The sequence below is a fragment of the Portunus trituberculatus genome, chromosome 19 (assembly GCF_017591435.1).
Source record: "Portunus trituberculatus isolate SZX2019 chromosome 19, ASM1759143v1, whole genome shotgun sequence".
Taxonomy (NCBI): Eukaryota; Metazoa; Arthropoda; class Malacostraca; order Decapoda; family Portunidae; genus Portunus; species Portunus trituberculatus.
In genome coordinates, this window is record NC_059273.1 from 6,620,001 (window position 1) to 6,642,500 (window position 22,500).

The 22,500-nt window shown below is 46.5% G+C and overlaps 2 protein-coding genes across 4 annotated transcripts in view; one reads left to right on the top strand and one right to left on the bottom strand.

The window, feature by feature from the left end:
- Window positions 1-22,500, bottom strand: part of LOC123506058 (protein amalgam-like) — a 368,181-nt gene that overhangs the window by 252,825 nt on the left and 92,856 nt on the right. The gene's annotated exons all lie outside the window — the stretch shown is intronic.
- The window catches only part of LOC123506057 (protein O-mannosyl-transferase TMTC1-like), a 38,280-nt gene that overhangs the window by 13,671 nt on the left and 2,109 nt on the right, over window positions 1-22,500 (top strand). For all 3 annotated transcript variants that reach the window (XR_006675334.1, XM_045257901.1, XM_045257902.1), the window contains exons 3-16: window positions 8,748-8,925; window positions 13,574-13,647; window positions 13,939-14,094; window positions 15,139-15,211; window positions 15,409-15,509; window positions 15,986-16,172; window positions 16,527-16,651; window positions 17,995-18,177; window positions 18,450-18,563; window positions 19,331-19,498; window positions 19,866-20,080; window positions 21,594-21,729; window positions 21,894-22,047; window positions 22,364-22,500. The exon at window positions 22,364-22,500 is cut by the window's right edge and continues 124 nt beyond it. Coding sequence is in view for 2 of the 3 variants with exons in the window: in XM_045257901.1 (XP_045113836.1) it covers window positions 8,748-8,925; window positions 13,574-13,647; window positions 13,939-14,094; window positions 15,139-15,211; window positions 15,409-15,509; window positions 15,986-16,172; window positions 16,527-16,651; window positions 17,995-18,177; window positions 18,450-18,563; window positions 19,331-19,498; window positions 19,866-20,080; window positions 21,594-21,729; window positions 21,894-22,047; window positions 22,364-22,500 (2,001 nt within the window). In the remaining variant the exon portion in view is untranslated. The remainder of the gene's footprint in view (window positions 1-8,747; window positions 8,926-13,573; window positions 13,648-13,938; window positions 14,095-15,138; window positions 15,212-15,408; window positions 15,510-15,985; window positions 16,173-16,526; window positions 16,652-17,994; window positions 18,178-18,449; window positions 18,564-19,330; window positions 19,499-19,865; window positions 20,081-21,593; window positions 21,730-21,893; window positions 22,048-22,363) is intronic.

Here is a 22,500-nt window from a genome sequence, read left to right on the forward strand (position 1 = left end):
TTTGTGCAGCCTTTTGACACAGCAGAACAATCACCTCACCTTGTCACCGCAGAAATGCACTGAAGAATGGTGACACTTCCCTGTGAATTTGTATGACAAGCCTTCGCAGCATTCAACACGCTGGCCATCACCACATATTACATCACCAGCACCACCACCACCACTGCTCACAACACACGGGCCGGATATCATTGCCTTCAGCCTTTGTGTGACCAAAGTCTTTGATCTGCTCACACAACTGTCTGTAATTTTCAAGCCAGTTCACGTCACTTTGTGTTTCCTAGCTATCGTATGACGCGAACTCCTGTCAGCTCATGCAAGCCTGGCCGGTGTGATACAGAGTCAGTTATTTTGTGTTGCACCTCTTTCCATATATTTGTTATGTTGAATAAGTAATAGTAGTAGTAATAGTAGCAGCAGCAGCAATAGCAGTAGTAGTAGTAAAAGTAGTAGTAGTAGCAGTAGTAGTAATAGTAGTAACAGAAGTAATAGTAGTAGTAGTAGTAACAGAAGTAATAGTAGTAATAGTAGTAACAGAAGTAACAGTAATAGTAGTTGTAGTAGTAGTAGTAGTAGTAGTAGTAGTAGTAGTAGTAGAGCAGAAGTCCAAAGCTGGCACTAACACTGAGCAGACACAGGTGACAGGAGGAAGAAGGGCAAGGAGGGAGGAAGGCTGTTTCGCGCTGTATATTCTTACAAAACTCTTGAGTAAAAAATCACGAGAGGAAAGTTTACGCATTTTACAGAGCCGAGCCGATTACCTGAATGTGAGCGATGTAGACAGGCTCGTGTGTATGTAAAAGGGAGTGTTGTTATTGTTGATTTGGAACATTGCATTAGGACAGTTGAGACCAGCACTGTTAGAGCGGATCCGAATACTTTAATGGTTCACTGTTGATTCAGAGCCGCTATCAGATTCATTCATTCATACACTATCCATTTTTGTACACCATCCTCTTTGAATGATTGTAAATTTTGCCAGGAAGCATTCACTGCACTGCGCCTCGTGTACAATTGAATACACTGAAATGCCGAATCTGTAATTTTTTTAATTTCATGCATACCAGGTGCTTCTCTTTGAACAAACACTGCAGTGACTTGTAGTTTCCCGAGTTAAGTTGAATATGCTTAGCTATTTGATAAATATAAAAATTTTGGGTGGCTTTTGCTAAAATATTTCTGTCCTTTCAGCTTGTCTTTCCCCACTGCCTATATTAATTTTAAAAAGCATATCTTCCGCCCAAAGCAAATGAATTCCTCTCAGCTGGTGGGTGGAGGGGCAGGGGAAGGATGGAGAGGAGGGGGAGGCAAGATGGAGGAGGGGCAGGCAGGGTGGAGGGGGAAGGGGCAGGCAGGGTGGAGGAAAAGGGCAGTAATTCAACAGGAAAGTGACACGGGGCGGCAGCGTAGCGAGAGCGGCGGGGCGGGGCGAGGTGTGGCGTGGCGGGGCAAGCTGGGGCACCGCTGGGCTTGGGTGTTGGAGGGACAGGGTTTGTTGAAGCAGAGTGGGGATAGATGGGGAGGGGAGAGGGAGAGAGGGAGATCTTACCGGAGCAGGGAAACAGACGACGGGTGGCTGGGTGCAGTCGGGGAAGGAATGGGTAAGGCGGGATGGGGTGGTGCGGGGTGGGGCGGGGCGGGTTGGAAAGGACGGATCGGAGTGGGATGAGGTGAAGCGAGGCGGGAGAGAGCGGAGTGAGGTGGATTTGACTTGCGACAGTCACCATTAGTCTGATGGATGCCAGACGTGATGGAAATCTTCACCTTCTCTCAGTAATTTAGAAGAAAATTTACGAATACACGTCAGTAGGAAGCGGCATCGGCGGCGGTGGTGGCAGTGGTGGTGGTGGTAGTGTGTGTAAGGGGTCAGGGTATGGCGGCGGTCAGCACACTCCCTGGCTAACAAGTGGTCGTGATTTTATTTCCAGTTGTGTTCAGGAATTGTTGCATTATTTATAACTTTATTTCCTTGTTGAATGGAAGCAATAAAAGTGTTGGCCAAGAACTCAATAACAAAATAATTATGACTGCAGCAAAAAACACGCGCACTTTAATGTTTCAATGCTTCAGTGACTCAACCTCCTCGCTCATACTCTGCGGCCAGCGTGCTTCACTTCCTATTCTCGTCACAGATCCGTCCGTACGCCGTCCACGGCAGGGATTCTGAGCCGCCTTTCCCTTGCAGTGAATTAAAAGAACAATAGGACTGCCTTGCCTCCCTGCTCTTCCTGTTCTTTTACGAGTATTTCCATGCACTGAGACACGAGCGGCTGGGAGGTTCATTCGAGGCCACGCAATGTGCTGTGCCAGGAACGCCACACAGGCACATATAACTCAATACACTACTGAAAAGGCCGGTCTGAATAAGCACGCACGCACGCACACGCACACACACACACACACACACACACACACACACACACACACACACACACACACTATGTACACCTTTTATTATTCAGAGCCTGAAAATTAAACTTAAAATGAAATAAGTCATAAAATATTTTAACAAACGTTCGAGAGAGAGAGAGAGAGAGAGAGAGAGAGAGAGAGAGAGAGAGAGAGAGAGAGAGATGTTAGGGGGAGGGGTCTTTAATACTTGCAAAGTCCGGCGTGTAAAGATTATTTCCACAAAACCTAAGTCTGGTTCTGAGTCCCCTTCCCTTTAAACATGCCGCGTGGCTTTCCGTAATTCCTTTGCCTCCAGTGTGAGTCGTGGCGGTGAAGTGGTTTGCGTCACAGCGTCACAACGTCACAGCGTCACTGGGTGCTGATGCGGCGGCTCAATCTAGCGTGGTCTGAGCCTGAAGAGGTGGAATGGTGGACAGACGTACAGACAGACTCAGACAGACATCCAGACAGACAGTTTCAGTCAACCATGTATTCGTATTGACTTTGGTCCCGAGATGAGTGTTTGGAATAACAATTACACCAAGTAACTCCGGCAAACTACACAACGCACGCTATCTGTGCCTCAGGAGCAACACAATCGTATTCCACACCATGAAAACGACAAATAATTGATTGAATGATGCATTACTTGATTACGAGCCTCCGCTAAATCTCAGGAAGACTAAACGCGGAAGATTACCACCTCAACAAAGCGCCATCTGTGCATTACTTACCGAAGACACAAAGGAATTATATAAAACCAATCAGTTTATCGAAATAAAATATAAAGCATCAAACGAAAACACTGAATGAACACCATTAGCTCTTTACTTCTCCGCCACGCCAAAGAATCCACCATAACTCTCCAGTAAATAGAAAACTAGAGAAGAGACGAATTCTGAATAAAGGCATCCATCCGCACCAAATAACGGGTTTCTATATAGCCTATGGCACGTTCGGGAGGCCCTAATTGGAGCGAGTGCCGCATTGTTCGCAGTGGAGAGCGAGCGGCAACCAGAGCTCGGCTTTTCATCGGTGTCCAGTTGGTGGAAACCTTTCCTCCCTCCACCGCCGCTACCGCCACCGCCGCCACTCACGCGTCACCCGCCAAAGGACTTACTACACCTCTTACTGGGAAATATCCTTAATGAGAGAGAGAGAGAGAGAGAGAGAGAGAGAGAGAGAGAGAGAGAGAGAGAGAGAGAGAGGCGGACGGAGAGACACAAAAATATAGACAAACAGACACAAACTGAGAAAACCTAGACACACACACACACACACACACACACACACACACACACACACACACACACACACACACACACACGCTCACCCAGTAACAAATCAACAAACCAGACAGAACCCTCCACCAAAATAAATACGAGTACAAAATTCTGCGATAGATGGACAGACAATAAACACTTGAACACATGAACGAAATAAACGAATCAAAACAAAATTAACTAACACACACCGTCACTCTTCTATATTTCCCTCTTTTAGGTTCCCAGTTAAGCGTGGCAGCGGCAAAAAAATTAAATAATTCCGTTGTTGGCATTACTGTTGGTTTTAATTTGGCGTGGGCGATTTTCCTTTATTGTGTAAGAGTGTGCCAGGAAGGGATCTGGCGGGAGCGTGTGAAGCTGTCCGAGGAGGTGGGCGAGGAATACCAAATTTCATCTTTTTAGTTCTCGATCAACCAAAAATACACACAGATATACACGTAAACTCCCTCCCTCCCTACCCTCTCTCTCTCTCTCTCTCTCTCTCTCTCTCACACCTATTATTCATCGACACACCAACGGCATTATTTTGATCTACTAATTAATGGAAAACTCAAGAAAAAAGCAAGAGAGAGAGAGAGAGAGAGAGAGAGAGAGAGAGAGAGAGAGAGAGAGAGAGAAACGGGAGAAAAATACAAAAGCCCAACAGCTGCAGTATTATCTCTCACATTTTTTAAAGCTCTCCATTATTCTTCTTTAATTTCTTTTTCGGGCGGAAAGGAGAAAGGAAAAGCATTTGAGAGAGAGAGAGAGAGAGAGAGAGAGAGAGAGAGAGAGAGAGAGAGAGAGAGAGAGAGAGAGAGGGGTAAGGGTAAGGGGGTCAAGAGGGGCTAGCAGAGGGCGATGGAAGGTGGAGGGAGGGACGGGAGATGCAGGGGTGGAGAGGAGGGGAGTTCCTAAGGGGGCGCTGCCACTACCTGCCCACAAATACTCCTTTAAAGGCGAACTCTCTCAGTCGTCGCATTTTTCCTTCTCCCTCTGGCGGGATTCGGGAGGCGCGGGTAAGAGACGGTAGGAGAGAGGGAGGGATACAAGAGAAATGTGCTGAGGCTATTGTAAATAAAAGGGAGTAAAAATTTGGGTGAAGTGAGTGGGTGAGATGATGACGATGACTTAGCTGGGAAATTGAAGATACGAAGAGGAAGGAAAAACAAAAAAAAGGAAGAGGTTTCTATCCCTGCCTCAGACCGGGCGAGGAGTGAAAAGTTATAAAAATGGAAAGTGATGAAATTATGGTGGATGAGAGGGAGATGGTGCAATAAAACGTGATGGAAAGTGATGGAATGAAGGCAAATAAGTGAAGGTATTGACGGGGTAGACGAGTGAACGAGTGAACGGGTGAACGGGTGAACGGTGCACAGGCTTACGATAAATGCCTTTACGCTAGTCCGGCAACAGAAAAAAAAAGGGTAAAATAAATCCATCAGCTTATCGATCAGCTTGGGATGAGCCACGGGTCCATCACTGCACTGTCAACAAAACATGCACATTTCTAGCAACACTCACCAGCGACACGATACTCCACATCCACGCCTTTAATCAACATCCTCACACACTCGCCACTCTTACTCCGCTCGAAAGAAAACGAAGAGAATAAGAACAGAATGAAATATTTTAACACCTACACGAGGAAAGGAAATGCTTCTTTGTGTTTTGTTTATACTCTGAGTCAAAAGAAAACATGTCATTGTGATTTAAAGTGGTGGTGGTGGTAGTGATGGCAGAGGTGGTGGTGATGGTGGTAGTGGTGGTAGTGGTGGTGGTAGTAGTAGTAGTAGTAGTAGTAGTAGTAGTAGTAGTAGTAGTAGTAGTAGTAGTAGTAGTAGTAGTAGTCGTAGTAATAGTAGTAGTAGTAGCAGTAGTATTGGCACCCTTTTAGCAGCATCAGCAGGCGACCTATTTATTATTCCACGCTTCAATATTGGATCTTCTGCGTCTGAAAGGTGCGACTTCAAAATTAGTTTTATTACCACTAACTTTTTACCAATGCTTTTGAAACCATTTAATACGACAATCAACTTTAAGGAATACCATAAAACTGAGTCTCTCCTTTTTCAAATCATACCAAAGCAAGTCCAAAAAAGTTAATTGCTCCACTTAAACAAAAAATGTAAAAATGTTGGTGATTTACGTTTTCTGTTCGAGTGGGTCTACCTGTTTGAAGGTTCTCCTTTAGTGGGCGTTTTTGTGCTGGAATAGTTTTGAGGCGCTTCACAGAGCTATATTAGTCTACAGTCCTCTCGGCAAGTGTATTTCTTAATTCTTTTTTTCTTTCGTTAATTCGATGTTTTCAATTGCCTTTGCTTATTATGAGTGAAATGGAAGTGTGTGTGTCGAAAGGATTATGTATTTATGTGTGTGTGTGTGTGTGTGTGTGTGTGTGTGTGTGTGTGTGTGTGTGTTTCACTGTTTGATCTGCTGCAGTCTCTGACGAGACAGCCAGACGTTACCCTACGGAACAAGCTCAGAGCTCATTATTTCCGATCTTCGGATAGGCCTGAGACCAGGCACACACCACACACCGGGACAACAAGGTCACAACTCCTCGATTTACATCCCATACGTACTAACTGCTAGGTGAACAGGGGCTACACGTGAAAGGAGACACACCCAAATATCTTCACCCGGCCGGGGAATCGAACCCCGGTCCTCTGGCTTGTGAAGCCAGCGCTCTAACTACTGAGCTACCGGGCGTGTGTGTGTGTGTGTCTTTGTGAGTGGATGGATCGGTGTGTGTGTGTGTGTGTGTGTGTGTGTGTGTGTGTGTGTGTGTGTGTGTGTGTGTGTGTGTGTGTGTGTGTGTGTGTGTGTATGTGTGATTCACTGTTTGATCTGCTGCAGTCTCTGACGAGATAGCCAGACGTTACCCTACGGAACGAGCTCAGAGCTCATTATTTCCGATCTTCGGATAGGCCTGTGTGTGTGTGTGTGTGTGTGTGTGTGTGTGTGTGTGTGTGTGTGTGTGTGTGTGTGTGTGTGTGTGTGTGTGTGTGTGTGTGCCGCCATGCTTGTACTATAATCAGCACGCTATTTCAATACATTTACACTGAATTTTCTTGACCGTAATCAACCATCAAGATGCCACCATTCCGCCCTCTCCTGTGCCTGTAGCGAGACACGCGGCGGTCACGGTGGTCCAGGAGCAAGTAAGTGTGTCTGCGACGAGCGCCACTAGAGTAACATTCCAGCCAAACGTTTATGTCTTTATTCCTTGCCAGTGGTGACCGTGCCATAGTAAACACCGGATGAGTTACGAACACTAAACAAATAAAGGTACGAAACAGACTGGTACCAATACATAACGATATAAATAGAACCTTTTTTTCCATGCCTTAGTACTTTTCCTAAATTTGGTAGCGAATAAATAGCGTTCTCTTCATAAAAATATAAAATAGAAACACACAGGAGGTAGATGCACTTCGTTAGCACGCGCTGGGAGGCATTCTTAATTACATGAGATATATAATCCCTACCTCTGTGTATAATAATTACTGGATATCTGCATTTCATACATATTATAAAACAAGTACTACCGCTTAACCATTCCTTTGTAGAGATTAACACTCGGTAACTAATACATCTTTGCAGCGAAACAGGCATAATTCCTTATTAATCTTGACTCTTTCTCTCTGCCACCAGTGTGTTTTGTTCCAGCAGATGCCACGCGTACGAAAGATAAAAATGTAGTTATAAATAAATAAAACGTGCACGACAGCAGTTCTAAAGCAATCTGGACTGCCGGCAACTGAACTTCGTATTTACAGAGCGAGTAAAAATGAGAAAAATAAACTCGTGTGATACGTAGAGCGGCGTAATTGTACAAACGCTCACAGGCGAGAGGCAAATGTGGCAAAGTGAACAAACTCCTCGGAACAGAAGCTTACTGTGTTTGCAGCAGGAAAGTCCACCGCTCTCTCTCTCTCTCTCTCTCTCTCTCTCTCTCTCTCTCTCTCTCTCTCTCTCTCTCTCTCTCTCTCTCTCTCTCTCTATCTATCTATCTGTCTCTATCTCTCTTTCATTCAGCTATTTTTTCTTATTCCTTTGTGCAGTTTTCTTTTTTATCCTTTATTCTCTCTGTCTCGCTCTCTCATTTAGCTATTTTTTTTATTCCTCCGTATATTTTTCTCTTTTATCATTTATTCTCTCTCTCTCTCTCTCTCTCTCTCTCTCTCTCTCTCTCTCTCTCTCTCTCTCTCTCTCTCAAAACAGCGATAACTCGTCTATTTGGTTTTCCTTATTTTGAACAGAACACAACAGCACAGAACAGTCTTTTTCAGTTTTGTTTTCCTCTCTCTCTCTCTCTCTCTCTCTCTCTCTCTCTCTCTCTCTCTCTCTCTCACCCATCATGTAGTGGGGGATGTTGATTGGAGTCAGCGTCCATTATTCATCGGTTTGTGGTGTTTAGTTCCCTGCCTCTGATTCATCATGATATATCAATGAAGTTATCGCCATTATCAAAACATTATCGCCAAATAAAATTACCGAGAGCAACTAATGCAGAATGAATTATCGCTTTTCATCACAGTTATACCCCAGGTCATAACTATTCATGGGATAATTACTCACCTGAACTATCTATCGACTTGTATTGGTCAGCAGGTTAACCCCCTTTAGTACTGGGCCACATTTTTTACCTTGAGATTTGTGAACGATTAGACCATTTTATTGACATTAGCTAAGGTCAGAAGGTCAGAAGATTAAATGGCCACAGTCTTCACCACTTTAATCCCCTCTATAAGTTTCTGAAGCTGTGTAAAACCATCAAATAGTAACCAGAATGAATATGGAAACGTGTCATGGTAGTGAAGGGGTTAATATAATTTATTCTCTCTCTCTCTCTCTCTCTCTCTCTCTCTCTCTCTCTCTCTCTCTCTCTCTCATACAGCTATTTTTTTCTTATTCCTTCGTATATTTTTATTTTTTATTCTTTATTCTCTCTCTCTCTCTCTCTCTCTCTCTCTCTCTCTCTCTCTCTCTCTCTCTCTCTCTCTCTCTCTTCACCTCATCAGTGTCTAAATCATTCTGTTCCTTCCCTTCTGTCAATTAATCAAACTTCACTCCGCTTCCTTCCAGACTGTGTCACATGCTCTGGGGGAACAGCAGCACGGCAGATCACAGCGTCAATTTGGTGCTGCACGCTGCTGTCACGCTCCTGTACGCCCACACACTCCTCCACGCCCTCCAGCTCAGGCCAGCTCAAGTCCTCCTTAGTGGGCTCACCTTCGCCACCCACCCCGTCCACACTGAGGCAGTAAGTAGAGTGCATGAGAGAGAGAGAGAGAGAGAGAGAGAGAGAGAGAGAGAGAGAGAGAGAGAGAGAGAGAGAGAGAGAGAGAGAGAGAGAGAGAGAGAGAGAGAGAGAGAGAGAGAGAAAGAGGACGAAAGCAAAACGGAAGAGACTGTTTTGTGATGTGTTTTGTTTAAAATGTAGAAAACTAAATAGACGAGGCAGAGAGAGAGAGAGAGAGAGAGAGAGAGAGAGAGAGAGAGAGAGAGAGAGAGAGAGAGAGAGAGAGAGAGAGAGAGATGCCGGGATCTTGGTAGCGATATGTTAATGGGTGCAGCGAATGTTCACACACAAACACAGCTTAGACGGGAGTAATCCTATGAGCTGATCCGGGGCTGCGTGAAGGACCCTTAGCACTGCACGCCCCGCTATACAATACAACACCGCGCTACGCCTGCCCGACACTACGAGAGAGTAGGAGTGCCATACTTGTGCCTCTCTACAACAAAGCAATCATTAGCTGAAACACATCCGCCGCCTCTTCCACACCGTCACCTCTTTTATGACCTCCCTCTTCCCTTCCCTCAACTCTGTATTCTCCTGTCTCATATTCACTTTAATCCTTTGAGTACCGTAACGTGTTTCCATATTCACTCTGGTTACTATTTCGTGATTTTATACAGCTTCAGAAACTTATGTAGGGGATTAAAATAGTGAAAACTACGGCCATTAATTTTCTGACATTCATAGACCTTTTCTTATGTCAATGAAATGGTCTAATGGTACACAAATCTCAAGGTAAAAATGTGACCTAGTATTGAAGGGGTTAAAAATAGTGAAGTCTGTAGCCATTAATCTTCTGACAATGTCAATAAAATGGCCTAATCATACACAAATCTCAAGGTAAAAAATGTGACCTAGTATTGAGGGGGTTAAAATAGTGAAGACTGTGGCCATTGATTTTCTGACATTCATAAACTCTTCAATAAAATGGTCTAATTGTACACAAATCTGAAGGTAAAAATGTGTCCTATGTAATATTGAAAGGATTAATGGTGGATTCGAGGGTAAAGAAACCACTACACGCTTCCAGAAGAGCCACAGACCAAGCTAACAACGCAAGCCCAGTTTCCTCCTCCACGCACCTTGTAACATTTCCAATTTTTGCTCGTAAACTGCATCGGCGGCTGTTGTTCTTGATTTGGAGAAGTTTGGTATTTTTAATTCAGTGAGTGCGGTCTCGCTCACGCACTCCTGGATATACAAGTTACCCGAACGTATTTTTCATTCTTCCTCTCAGCACTGTGTATTGAAAGAGCATATGACTCTCTTCTTTGACGCCTGCGGTCTTCATCTCAACAATGAACTCCACTCACTCACTCACTCACTCACTCGCTCGCTCGCTCCAGAATAGTTTGACTCAGTGCCACGTACAGTCACACACCGTAAACCTTACTTACAAAACACAACACATCAAACCTTGCTTCTTTTCTCGTCTATTTAATTTTCTCAATGGAAAGCTGTAAGCAATTTTCTTTCCGTAATATATCTTTCAATAACATGTCAGGGAATAATGTAAATAGCCTTTGTTTTCATGGGATTCCGCACATAACTTTTCCTCAGATTTAGAAACAACTTCACTGGCCAAGAAATTGCAGAACAAATTATATATCCAATTCTCGCCAACTTTTCTGTGCACCCAAACCTCCACACAATCACTTCAGTCATTCCCACGCTGTGTCCACCAACAACTTTCCAGCCACATTTATTTTCCGAACAAATTCTCTCTAATGTTTTATCTGGTGTCTTGTGTTTCCTTCCATTTATTCATTTATACATCTTTCGAGCTTCATTTTCATGGCAGCCCCGTCAATTTCTTCACTCCCTTTTGTTTCTTTCCAACAAACTTTCGGTCCCTCGTCAAAACTCCTCTCACAGCTTTCCATCACAACACATTTCTTGCTGCCTTTTCTCTTCTTAATGCCTGCCAATGTTTCCTGTCTTTAATAATTCCACCTTCAGGGATACAATGCCCAGAGAGTCTTGTTTGTTTTCCTTAGTTTATCACGTTGTGCCACACGTATTTCTTCCTTTCTGGACAGGCTCTTTATTGCACTGCAGCCCCGAGCAACACTCCTGCTCACGGATGCACCTCCTGCTTACACACGCACTCTGCTGCATCTCGTATTCATTCACTTCTTTCGCCTACACAGGTGTTGTCAGGGACTTACTACTTATTCATGCATCTCTCTCTCTCTCTCTCTCTCTCTCTCTCTCTCTCTCTCTCTCTCTCTCTCTCTCTCTCTCTCTCTCTATCTATCTATCTATCTATCTATCTATCTATCTATCTATCTATCTATCTATCTATCTATCTATCTATCTATCTGTCTCTCATTCTTCCACGTACAAAGATTTTTTTCTGCATTGCTTCCCTCAGTGTGATTTCTCCTGCAAATCTTTTTTTTTTTTTCTCTCTCTCTCTCTCTCTCTCTCTCTCTCTCTCTCTCTCTCTCTGACTCCAATATACACAGCCACCCTTCCTACGTTCTCTGTAACACGTTTTCTCTCCATTCTGTATCCACATATGACGAGCAGCGGATGACGACTGACTTCCTGGATGCCGTCTTCCTTCATCCCTAGCAGCCTGAGGCACCCTTCCTCTATCTCTCTCTCTCTCTCTCTCTCTCTCTCTCTCTCTCTCTCTCTCTCTCAGTATAGCTATTACCAACCCCCGCCGTACCTGTCACACCTACCCAGTCCATTAACAACTTCTACATTCTCCCAAGCCTTCAATTTCCCTGAAACAATACCATTACTCGTCAGTTTTTAGTTGCATTCATTCATGGAGAGTGTGTATTTTTGTGTCGCCTTTGAAGTTTTCCATTGTCTTTCTTGTCTGAAGCTTAACCTCCACCGCCACCTCGCTAGCTTTTATGATAATGAAAATTTCCTCTCATTCTTTATCCATCTTCCCATCTCGTGCATCGTTGGGCTTCGTTTTAATTAATCCACATCAATCAACCTTGGATCTTGATGCGTTTTAATAAGTTCTCTCTCTCTCTCTCTCTCTCTCTCTCTCTCTCTCTCTCTCTCTCTCTCTCTCTCTCTCTCTCTCTCTCTCTCTCTCTCTGGAAAACATTTGTCTTACATGGCACGCGCTTTCTCTCTCTTTTCCCGGGAATTAATCACTGTATTTCCCTCCCCGCCCCTCACACCGGTGCTCGTCTGGCGGGTCGCTCGCATCTAAGGTTTTGTTTGCCTTCCACTGGTCCCGAAACGAAATTAAATACAATACGGGGGGCTTTTATTTACACAAAATCGTGCGTCCCGACAATTTTCATCGACTGACAAATTTCCAGTGAGCGAACAGTGCGAAGCGGGAGAAAGGAAATACTTCAAAAGATAATAATTCGGTCTGGGTGTTACGGAGTGGAAGCAATTTGAGGTGTATGTATATGTAAACCTTGATCGTCATCTTTTATTTTTCCTTTAGTTTCCTGGTTTGAAGGTGGTAAAGATTTTTTAATAGTTCCGAAATGGTGAGCTTTGATCTTAGGGGCTGTGGGGCAGCGGCGCACGGACGGAGTTATATTGGATCAGGAGGGAAAGAAAATATACAAAAAAGAAGGAACGTGTGTGTGATGGAACTTCAGGAGGGAGGAGGGAGAGAGGGAAGGCTTGAGGATGTGGAAGGAGAATGAACGGATGCGAGGAGGCGAAGCGAGATGGAGCAACATGGAGATGGAGTTTTATATAAGGGGTCACTGAGGTGCGAGGGATGCTGGGAAGTGTGTGAAGGAGACAGAAAATATCGCAGATGAACTTGATGACGACGTGAGACATAAAGCAGAGGAAAAAATGTGAGACGGAATAGAGAGAACCGAGTGATGAACTGAGGGAGAGGATAAAAAATACACACATAGTAGAGTTATATACGGAAATCCCTTTAACTTTCATAATAGCACAAGCATTTCGATGTTTTATTAGGAAAGGAGGTAGTCGCTTTCAGTCGTTTCAGCCCTATCAGATGTGAAGTGCACGTTGCTTGCCTGCATTTGGTGTGGCGTGTTAAAAATGAAGTAACCATTTAGTGTGATGAAGGATAACAGGGTGATGCGAGGCGAGGCGAGGAAGCTGGGTGAGTGCGTGAGTGTTAGAGTGAATGAGTGGGTGAGTGAGTGAGTGGGTGAGTGGACGAGTGGGTGAGTGCGTGAGTGGTAGAGTAAGTGAGTGAGTGAGTGAGTGGACGAGTGGGTGAGTGAGTGAGTGAGTGAGTGAGTGAGTTAGTGAGTGAGTGAGTGAGTGAGTGGGTTAGTGAGTGAGTAAGTGAGTGAATGAGTGGGTGAGTACGTGAGTGAGTGGGTTAGTGAGTGAGTGAGTGAATGAGTGGGTGAGTGGATATATGGATGAGTGGATGAGTGGGTGAGCGTGCTTCTTCTGCCGCTGTGGACAATGTGGATGTGTTTTTAATGGAGGCAAATACTGTTCATCACGGTCAGTTATCTCACCTCCTCTCTCAAGCCATGGTACAGCCTCCCTATCCCAACATTTCCACCCTATATGTTCCCCTTCCTCTCTCCTTTTTTTTCCTCCCGTTGCTGTCGCTCCTCGCCCTCCAGCCCTCCCCACACTCGCTCCTCCAACCCTCTGCAGCAGCTGTCTCCCGCCGCAGGTAACAGGTGTGGTGGGACGAGCGGATTTGCTGGCGGCCGCGGCGTTCCTGGCCTCCTTCTGCGCCTACCACAGGTGAGACCAAAAATTGCTTATTCCAATGAAATACGGACACAACCGACAAAGTTCTCGAAAAAGCCACAACAAAAAACAAAAGTTGCTTCACTGACATCGCTTACAGTTTTCCTTTTGTGTGTGTGTGTGTGCGTGTGTGTGTGTGTGTGTGTGTGTGTGTGTGTGTGTGTGTGTGTGTGTGTGTGTGTGTGTGTGTGTGTGTGTGTGTGTGTGTGTGTGTGTGTGTCCAGCTCAACCCATCGTTAATCTTTAGTTTGAGCTGGAGCACCACGGAAATCCCATCCACTTCAGGTCGGTGGTGGCAGCAGGGAGTGGAAGGGAAGGGGCGTGGCTGCGGTGGGCGGCAGTGTGGGCTTGCGTGGGCGTGGGCTGCAAGGAACACGCTCTCACCGTCCTGGGCGTGTGCGTGGCATGGGACCTAGCAATGCACGCGTCTGCTCTCAGAAGGCAAGTCTTGAATGTTCTGCTGCGCCGCCACGCCATCACACCACCACACCATGCACAGCCACATACAATCTCTCCACCACACAGCCTCTCCACCACACAGCCTATCCATCACAGCCCATCCACCACACTTACACCACACAGCCTCAACACCATAACCCTCTACACTATATTTGCACCATGCAGCCTATACACTACACAGCCTCTACACCACACAGCCTCTACACTACTTGCACCACACAGCCTCTCCACCACACACACACAGCAGGTTGCAACAGAGCCGACATGAGAGGGTTATGACACGCAAAATCATGTAATACGAGTGGTCAATCGTAAATAAATTCACAGAGAGAATACAATAGAACGTTTCAAACAAAGAAACATGGCATATTTGTACAAAAGAATGGTAGAAATAACACACACACACACACACACACACACACACACACACACACACACACACACACACACACACACAAACAGATGAGAAAATAAGAGATTGTCAGGCCTACACATGGCAGTCCCTGTATGAGCAAAGCTACCTAACTCCATGTGTCATTCCCATCCATAAATTGATCTAATCTTCTGTGAAAGCTCCCTATAGGCTCAGCACTGACTACATGACCACTGAGTTCTTTCCACTCATCAGCTACTCTGTTTGAAAACCAATTTTCTCCCATTTCTCTCCTAAACCTGAATTTCTCAAGCTTAAACTCATTATTTTTGATTCTGTTCTCACTACTGACCCTACGAACTTCGCTTATGTCACCTTTTTTATAACTCCTATATCATTTAAATACTTATCACACACACACACACACACACACACACACACACACACACACACACACACACACTGTCTAGAGAGCATGTACTATCCGTGGTAAGGTAGCAAGACCCCTGCAAACACTGATAAAAATATTCCCTCGCTCCCAGCACACACCAAGTCCCACTGGATGAACACTGAACGCTACACGCCAGCCAGCCCCTCTCGAGCTGGCTGCAATAACACGTGAACCTGACGTCTCTTACTTCTCCCCTCAACAGGTGTGTCCTGGGCAGGTGGGACTTGTGCTTACTCACCTACCTCGCTCGGAGATTAGGCAAAGTGATTGGTCTGGTGAGTTTTACCGTACACCTTCCCTTTCTACTAAACCATTGACGTTATTCATCACTCAGGCATTACAGTAATTAATGCACCCTCCAAGCAATCTAACTAAACTCCACTTTCCAATATCCTGCGACAAAATGTGTATATCGTTGCTTGAAAATTATTAGGGAAGTGACTTTGTTGTGCCTCTCCCTCTGCGTCCTCAGAGCGTGGTGGTGGTGAGCGTGAGGGTGGGGATGATGAGGGGCGCTCCAGTCTTCTCGGATCAGGACAACCCAGCCTCCTTCAGCCGCAGTCCCCTTACCAGGTAAAGCCTCTCAAATCTGCCTTGTGAAAATCATATACACTATCTTTACTTCAAGGTGAAAACTAAAGTAGAAATAACTCTAACGCTTGACTTCCAATATGGCTGTTCCGCTATGCATATGGAAGTCACTGTGTGTGTGTGTGTGTGTGTGTGTGTGTGTGTGTGTGTGTGTGTGTGTGTGTGTGTGTGTGTGTGTTCGCCGGGGGGGATTAACATGTGTTATCCTGAGGCAGCCTGGTCTCCAGCTCGCACGTCGAGGCTAAACCGTGGCGGCACATGTTCCGTTGGGCTCTCCCGTCCCATGCATTAGTCATTTCACTCAGAATTTTAAGCGAAAAGTCTGTTTCTCTAGTGAGGGTAGGCGGCGTAAGCGATGTAAGGAACTTTTCTCTAGGGACGAATAATTAAGCGCCGCATCTCAAGGCGTTGGCGGCTCAAGTGACTAATAAAGTGTTCGTCTTGTCTCCCCTCCCAAGGTTCCTGACCAAGACTTTTTTACCGGCGCATAACACGTGGCTGCTGCTGTGTCCTGTGCAGCTCTCCTATGACTGGCAGCTGGGGTCCATTCCTCTTGTGACTTCACTGTCCGACCTCAGAAACGCCGCTTCTTGTGCATTGTACGGCGCCCTCGTCCTCCTCCTCTGCTCCTCCTTCAGATCCAGGGTAAGGCTACAACTGACTGTCTTAGGACGCGCGGCAATGGCACCGTACAGTGGACGGGAAAGGGAGTGTGTGGCTTGGTGGATACATAGTTTAGTGCAGGTGGACACATAGAAAGAAAGATAAAAATACGAGCAAAACCAGAAACTCGGACGAGGACAGAGGAAACAAAAAATCAGGAAGGGAGGGAGGAAAAGTCATCAGCGGCGAGGGAGGGAAAGAGGAAGAGGAAAGTCGTTGAGCAAGTCCACATTTCTCGGGACACGAGGCATGCCATGTTCATAAATCGGGTTTCCTCAGTGAGGGCGGCGAGGGTTTTCCTGGTTTCCTGACTGGCTGGTTCTGGTTCCCCCGCAGCGGAGTCAGGAGGGCCGGGCATCGCTGTGGGCTCTCCTGGTGCTGGTGATTCCATTCCTCCCGGCATCCAACTTGCTATTCCCTGTGGGCTTCATGGTGGCCGAGCGTGTCCTCTACATCCCCAGGTGCGTGACGCTAGATGTGCACTCCTACCCCACATTCCCACCACCACACTCCCACCACACACTCATACCACCACACCACTCATCAAAGGTGACGTCTTCTGACATGTGTGGCGGTGGAAGGTCCAGGATTCACTTCTTTCTCTTCTTTTTTCTTTTTTTTTTTTTACATTAATTATATGTATTATGATTGCTTACTACCTGTTTGTTTGCCTTTTTATCATTCTAATGACTTTATTTCTAGTTATCAGCTTAACCATCTGTCTGTTCATCTCTACATAACAATCTATCTATCTATCTATCTATCTATCTATCTAAATCTATCTATGCCTAGAAAAGTTTTCCTTTTCACATTTCTGTTCTGTTACTCGTGCATCTTTTAACAAAAAAATATTGTCCCTTTTCGTGTGGGATTTGCCTTTGTTTTGCAGAATCCGTGACTCTTTCTTTTTACCGGCACAAGTTTTCTTTTCAAACATTTTCCTTTCACACGCAATTGAGTCTGTACAACTAAACACTCGTCCCTCTCCAGCCTCGCGTTGCCGCCACCACAGCGGAACGATTCGGACGCAACGGAATCTGTTCATTTATTTTTTTGCATTAAATATATGTTCATATCTGTATAAATTTGCATCCACAATTGTGCGATTACAATCTAGTTGCCTCGATAATTTGTTGCATTTAAAGCATTCATTTATCCAATTGTTGAATTACATTACGTCCCACACACACACACACACACACACACACACACACACACACACACACACACACACACACACACACACACACACACACACACACACACACACACACACACACACACACACACACACACATTACCCTCTAAATGTTTAACACAACACACCACACACCACACACACCACAACCACACACACCACAGACTCACCACACACACCACAGTCTCACCACACACACCACAGCCTGATCACACACACCACAGACTCACCACACACACCACACACACCACAGCCTCACCACACACACCACAGCCTCATCACACACACCACAGACTCATCACACACACCACAGACTCACCACACACACTACAGCCTCATCACATACACCATAGCCTCATCACACACACCACAGCCTCACCACACATACCACAGCCTCATCACACACACACACCACAGCCTCACCACACACACCACAACCACACCACACACACCACAGCTTCACCACACACACCACAGCCTCACCACACATACCACAGCCTCATCACACACACCACAGACTCACCACACACCCAGTATCAAAGCGACATTGTACGTTACTCCTGCAAACACCAGAGCTAACTTCACCACCTGTTCCGTCGCTCACAGTCTCGGCTGGTGCACTCTTGTGGGAATCGGGGCGGCGAGAGTAGGCGTGAGTGTGTCCAGAGTGAGCGGCAAGGTGGGCAGAGGACGAGCCGCCACCCACCTCCTTCTCGCCCTCCTCCTCGCCTTCTCCTTCCGAACCTTACGGAGAAACCTCGACTGGCGCTCCAGAGAAGAACTTTTTACGTGAGTGTTTGTGACTTTTTCTTCCCATCCTTTCTCGTAAATCTCTCTCTCTCTCTCTCTCTCTCTCTCTCTCTCTCTCTCTCTCTCTCTCTCTCTCTCTCTCTCTCTCTCTCTCTCTCTCTATCTCTCTCTCTCTCTCACTTGTCCCTGTCTATCTATGCTAAGATCATTTGTTCTGAGGCGTTTATGACCTGAGTACTATCCCCACACCCTGCCTTTCACTCCCACGCCGTCCAGTACCACGTGACTCTATAGCTGCTGTCTTCACCCAGGTCGGGGCTGCGGACGCTGCCTCACAATGCCAAGATGCACTACAACTACGCCAACCTGCTGAGGGACCAACACCGCCCCGAGATGGCCATACTCCACTACAGAGAGGCCATCAGGTGAAGTGCCAACATTCGTCTCTCTCTCTCTCTCTCTCTCTCTCTCTCTCTCTCTCTCTCTCTCTCTCTCTCTCTCTCTCTCTCTCTCTCTCTCTCTCTCTCTCTCTCTCTCTCTCTCTCTCTCTCTCTCTCTCTCTACATCACTTCTTCAACTTACAAACTCCAAAGTTTTCTTTCTTTTCTCCTACTCCAGCTCTTTCCTCGTCCCTGTCTCCCCTTCCCTCTCTCCTACCCTACCTCCCTCGCCCTCTCTCCTCCCCTGCCTCCCCACTGAACAGAAATCAAAGTCTCCCTCAACCTTCCATCACCATTAAGAAAACTCGGAGCGGTCCTTTGGTAGTGCCACCGACGAAATGCCTTTTCCCCCAAAGTTGAGGGGGCGGGAAAGGGAAAAAGAAGAAGGGGACAAAATCACCTCCAGTAATTTCTTGGAGCGAAGCTGGTCCTCTGGAGGGTAAAACCTGCGGTCACTCATTAGCAGAAGGCAGCGTTTCTAATTAAGGAAAGGCGAGTTCTAAATTCATTTTGTGATCAAGGGCCGGAGGTTTCTCTCTATTCTCCGCCGTTGCCCCTTTAATCCGGACGAAGACCGGGGAGTCTCACTTTCTGTGATTACCTTCGTTGCCGCGGAAAGAAAGGTGTTGATCGTCCCAGTGATTGTGTTACCGGAGTACCAGACCGGCTGGAGAGAGAGAGAGAGAGAGAGAGAGAGAGAGAGAGAGAGAGAGAGAGAGAGAATCAATTCCACTTTTCCTGGGTCTGGACAGGCTGTGGTGGGTGTACCCCAGCGCCCACAACAACCTGGGGACGCTGCTTCTCCAGCGACACCCAGAAGGCAGCCAGTGGGAGGACGAGGCCGAGTGGCACTTCACGGTGGCACTGCAGACTCACCCAGGACACCAGCACGCGGGGCGCAACCTGGCTGCTCTCTGGAGGTCAGTCTCTCTCTTTCTCTGTCTCTCTCTCTCTGTCTCTCTCTCTCTCTCTCTCTCTCTCTCTCTCTCTCTCTCTCTCTCTCTCTACGAGGCTATGGACCAATGTGAAGGCGCCATCATGGTGGTTGAAGTGGCCTTGCAAATCTAATTTACTAATTTTGATTTTTGTTGAGCAGACATTACAGATTTTCCGCGATATTCACACGCTCCAACTCTTTTCCAACCAATATTTACTTTTTGGTTTCGAGATTTGCTTTTATATATAATTTTCAGGTATTGGTCTCCCTCTCTTCCTCCTTCCAATCCTCCTTTCCCTCGCTTATCTTCTTTTTTCTTCTTCCCTCCTTACTAATTCTCGCCCTCTCAGGCAACAGGGGCGCGTCAACCCAGCGGTCTCTTTGCTCGAGTCCCACTTTGTCCCGGAGGACGAGGAGGGCGGAGACACAGGCCGCCTCCTCGCTGACCTTCTCCTACAGGAAGGTCGTCACAAAGAGGCAGAGGATGTCTTCCTTAGACTAACAGCGGCACAACCCTCCAACCCTGCCGTGCTGGCGGACTACGCCGCCTTCCTGCACAAGCTAGGTGAGTCTTGCCCCTTCCCTTTATTTCATCAGCACTCACCCTCTCTCCTCCTCCCTCCCTGCCACGCACGCCCAGTCCCTTTCCTTCTCCCTTGCACAAACTCCTGCTGCTCACGCACGCCTTGTTCTTTACAAACTAGAGCTCGCTTGTATCCCGCCGCACAAAACAGCAAAACCCCGCAAAGCAAGGCGGGGGAAGATGCATTCATTACAGCAAAATCAAATGCACCGATAAGAAACAAAGATAGCGATTCATGTCATTTTAAATAAAGAAGCCTCTGTATTAGGAAGCAGTAAAGTACTATGGCCCATATTCCGCGCTGCACCTTCACTATTCTCAAAGGGCTCTAGTTGACGTGACACGGGTCTTTAAGGATGTTTCTGTAATTCTGGTGACATGTTAACAAGTTTTCTACATTATCAACAGGACAAATATTGTTTACAATTCGTCTAATCATCTCTGTGCTCTTTCAAAATGGTGGCGATGAGAGAAGGAAGCGTTTCAGAATATGACGCTATATAATTCCTTCAAAAGCACAACTATTTTTGTTCCTCTCCATCCCTTTGCCACAGTCACTCTCCTCTGAGCGCCCTGCATCTTTCTGCCCTCCGCCATGCAGTGAGGCAGCGAGTGACACCATTAACTTCTCAGAGGGTTCAAAGTGAATGTTTAGATTAGAGACGAGGAGCGAATTTCAATACAGTGAGTGTGAGTCGTGTCTTGGGTGTCCCTCACGTGCACCGCCTGGCTCATTGTGATGAGCTACTCCAATCTACTAGCTAGTCAGTAAGTTTTTATTCTTATTCTCTCTCTCTCTCTCTCTCTCTCTCTCTCTCTCTCTCTCTCTCTCTCTCTCTCCATGATAGTTGAACTGAAAAGGCCGTAGTAGTTGTCTAAACGTACTCATTTGAAAATATGGCCTCCCACTCACACACGTGCGTTGCTTTTTAACATTCTAAACACGAGTTAATTTAGAAATGGTCTTCTGCAAACTCCCCGAGCTCATCTTTCTCGCGTATTAAGCCCAGGTTGCTTCTACGGTTTATGTAACACCTACACGTGTGTCCTGCCCTCAAGTTACTGCAAGGGAAAACTTGTGCTTGTGAAAAACTTGTCACCGTGAAAGTTGTGGCTTGGGACACTACTCGTAAAAAGTCAGAATGTAAATAAGTGGACCATAACTTTAAGACCCGCCCCGTGAGACTCCTTGTAGGTGACTATAGTAAGTGTCCTCGCACGTTACACTGCGTCTACTGCGTCTGCTGTGTCTTCTGCTTCCACTCACCAACACTCGCTTCTCACTGGTACATCACTAACACTCAACTGCATACACCCACTGACATCCATTACTAGAAACATACATCCTCACTAACATCGATGTAAGGCCACAGTCCTGCTAACATCCACTTAGTACCGTTGCCTCATTAACAACTGCCCTTGCTCCCTCCAACACAACCCGACCGTCACTCAACACCGCGGCTAACACACACTCCCGGCCCTGCTCCTCCTTCAGGTCGAACAGAAGCAGCAGCGCGGCACTTTGAGGCGGCACTTAGCTTGGATCCCGCCCACACCCACGCCCTCACCAGTTACGCTGCGCTTGTCACCGCCCACGATCACCACGCCGACGCCCACCACCTGTACACACGGTGAGCTTTCCTCAGCCTTGTCAACACACTGGTGATGGTGATGGTTATGATCTGTCTGTCCGTCTTTTCCCTTCAGTTATCATACAAAATAAAACACAAGCAACACTTAACACATGTCAGTTCACTCAGGAGGATAGACTGTCATGTGACCTGTCTGTGTGCAGCCTCCACAGGGCACTGACGCGACACTGGGACCCCGACACGGCTATGGCCCTTGCTCGCCTCTGCATCCTAATGGGGAAGCTGGGAGAAGCAGATTCTGTGCTCAGCCGCCTTACTCAACACCACCCCACGCACCTCACCGCTCGTGTCCACATGGTAAGACCTGGCCGACTCTGAGGTGCGCGCATTCATTCGCTGAGTTAACATGAACAGTCTTAACTGCCTGCACGCTGACTAAAGAATATACGAGTACCAAAGACACTGGACAATCAAGTAGTATGTGGCACTCTCAGAAAGTAGTTCACCATTGGTTAACGAGATTACAATTATTGTGTCTTTACGATGCCACGCAATGAGACCAGTGTCCCTCCTCTGGTTGATCAACATTCTCATGACAAGAATAAACGTGAAAGCATATACATCTTAAATATGACCATTAAACAATCTTTGTGTCTGTGCACGTGTGTTACAGGCGCAGGTTCGACTCCAGCAGCGGCACTACGGGGAGAGTGAGAGCCTTCTGGAGGGAGTGTTGAAGGAGGCGCCGCTCCACCAGGAGGCGCTCTACCACCTCTCGCTCCTCTATTCCTCCACCAACCGCTCCGGCGA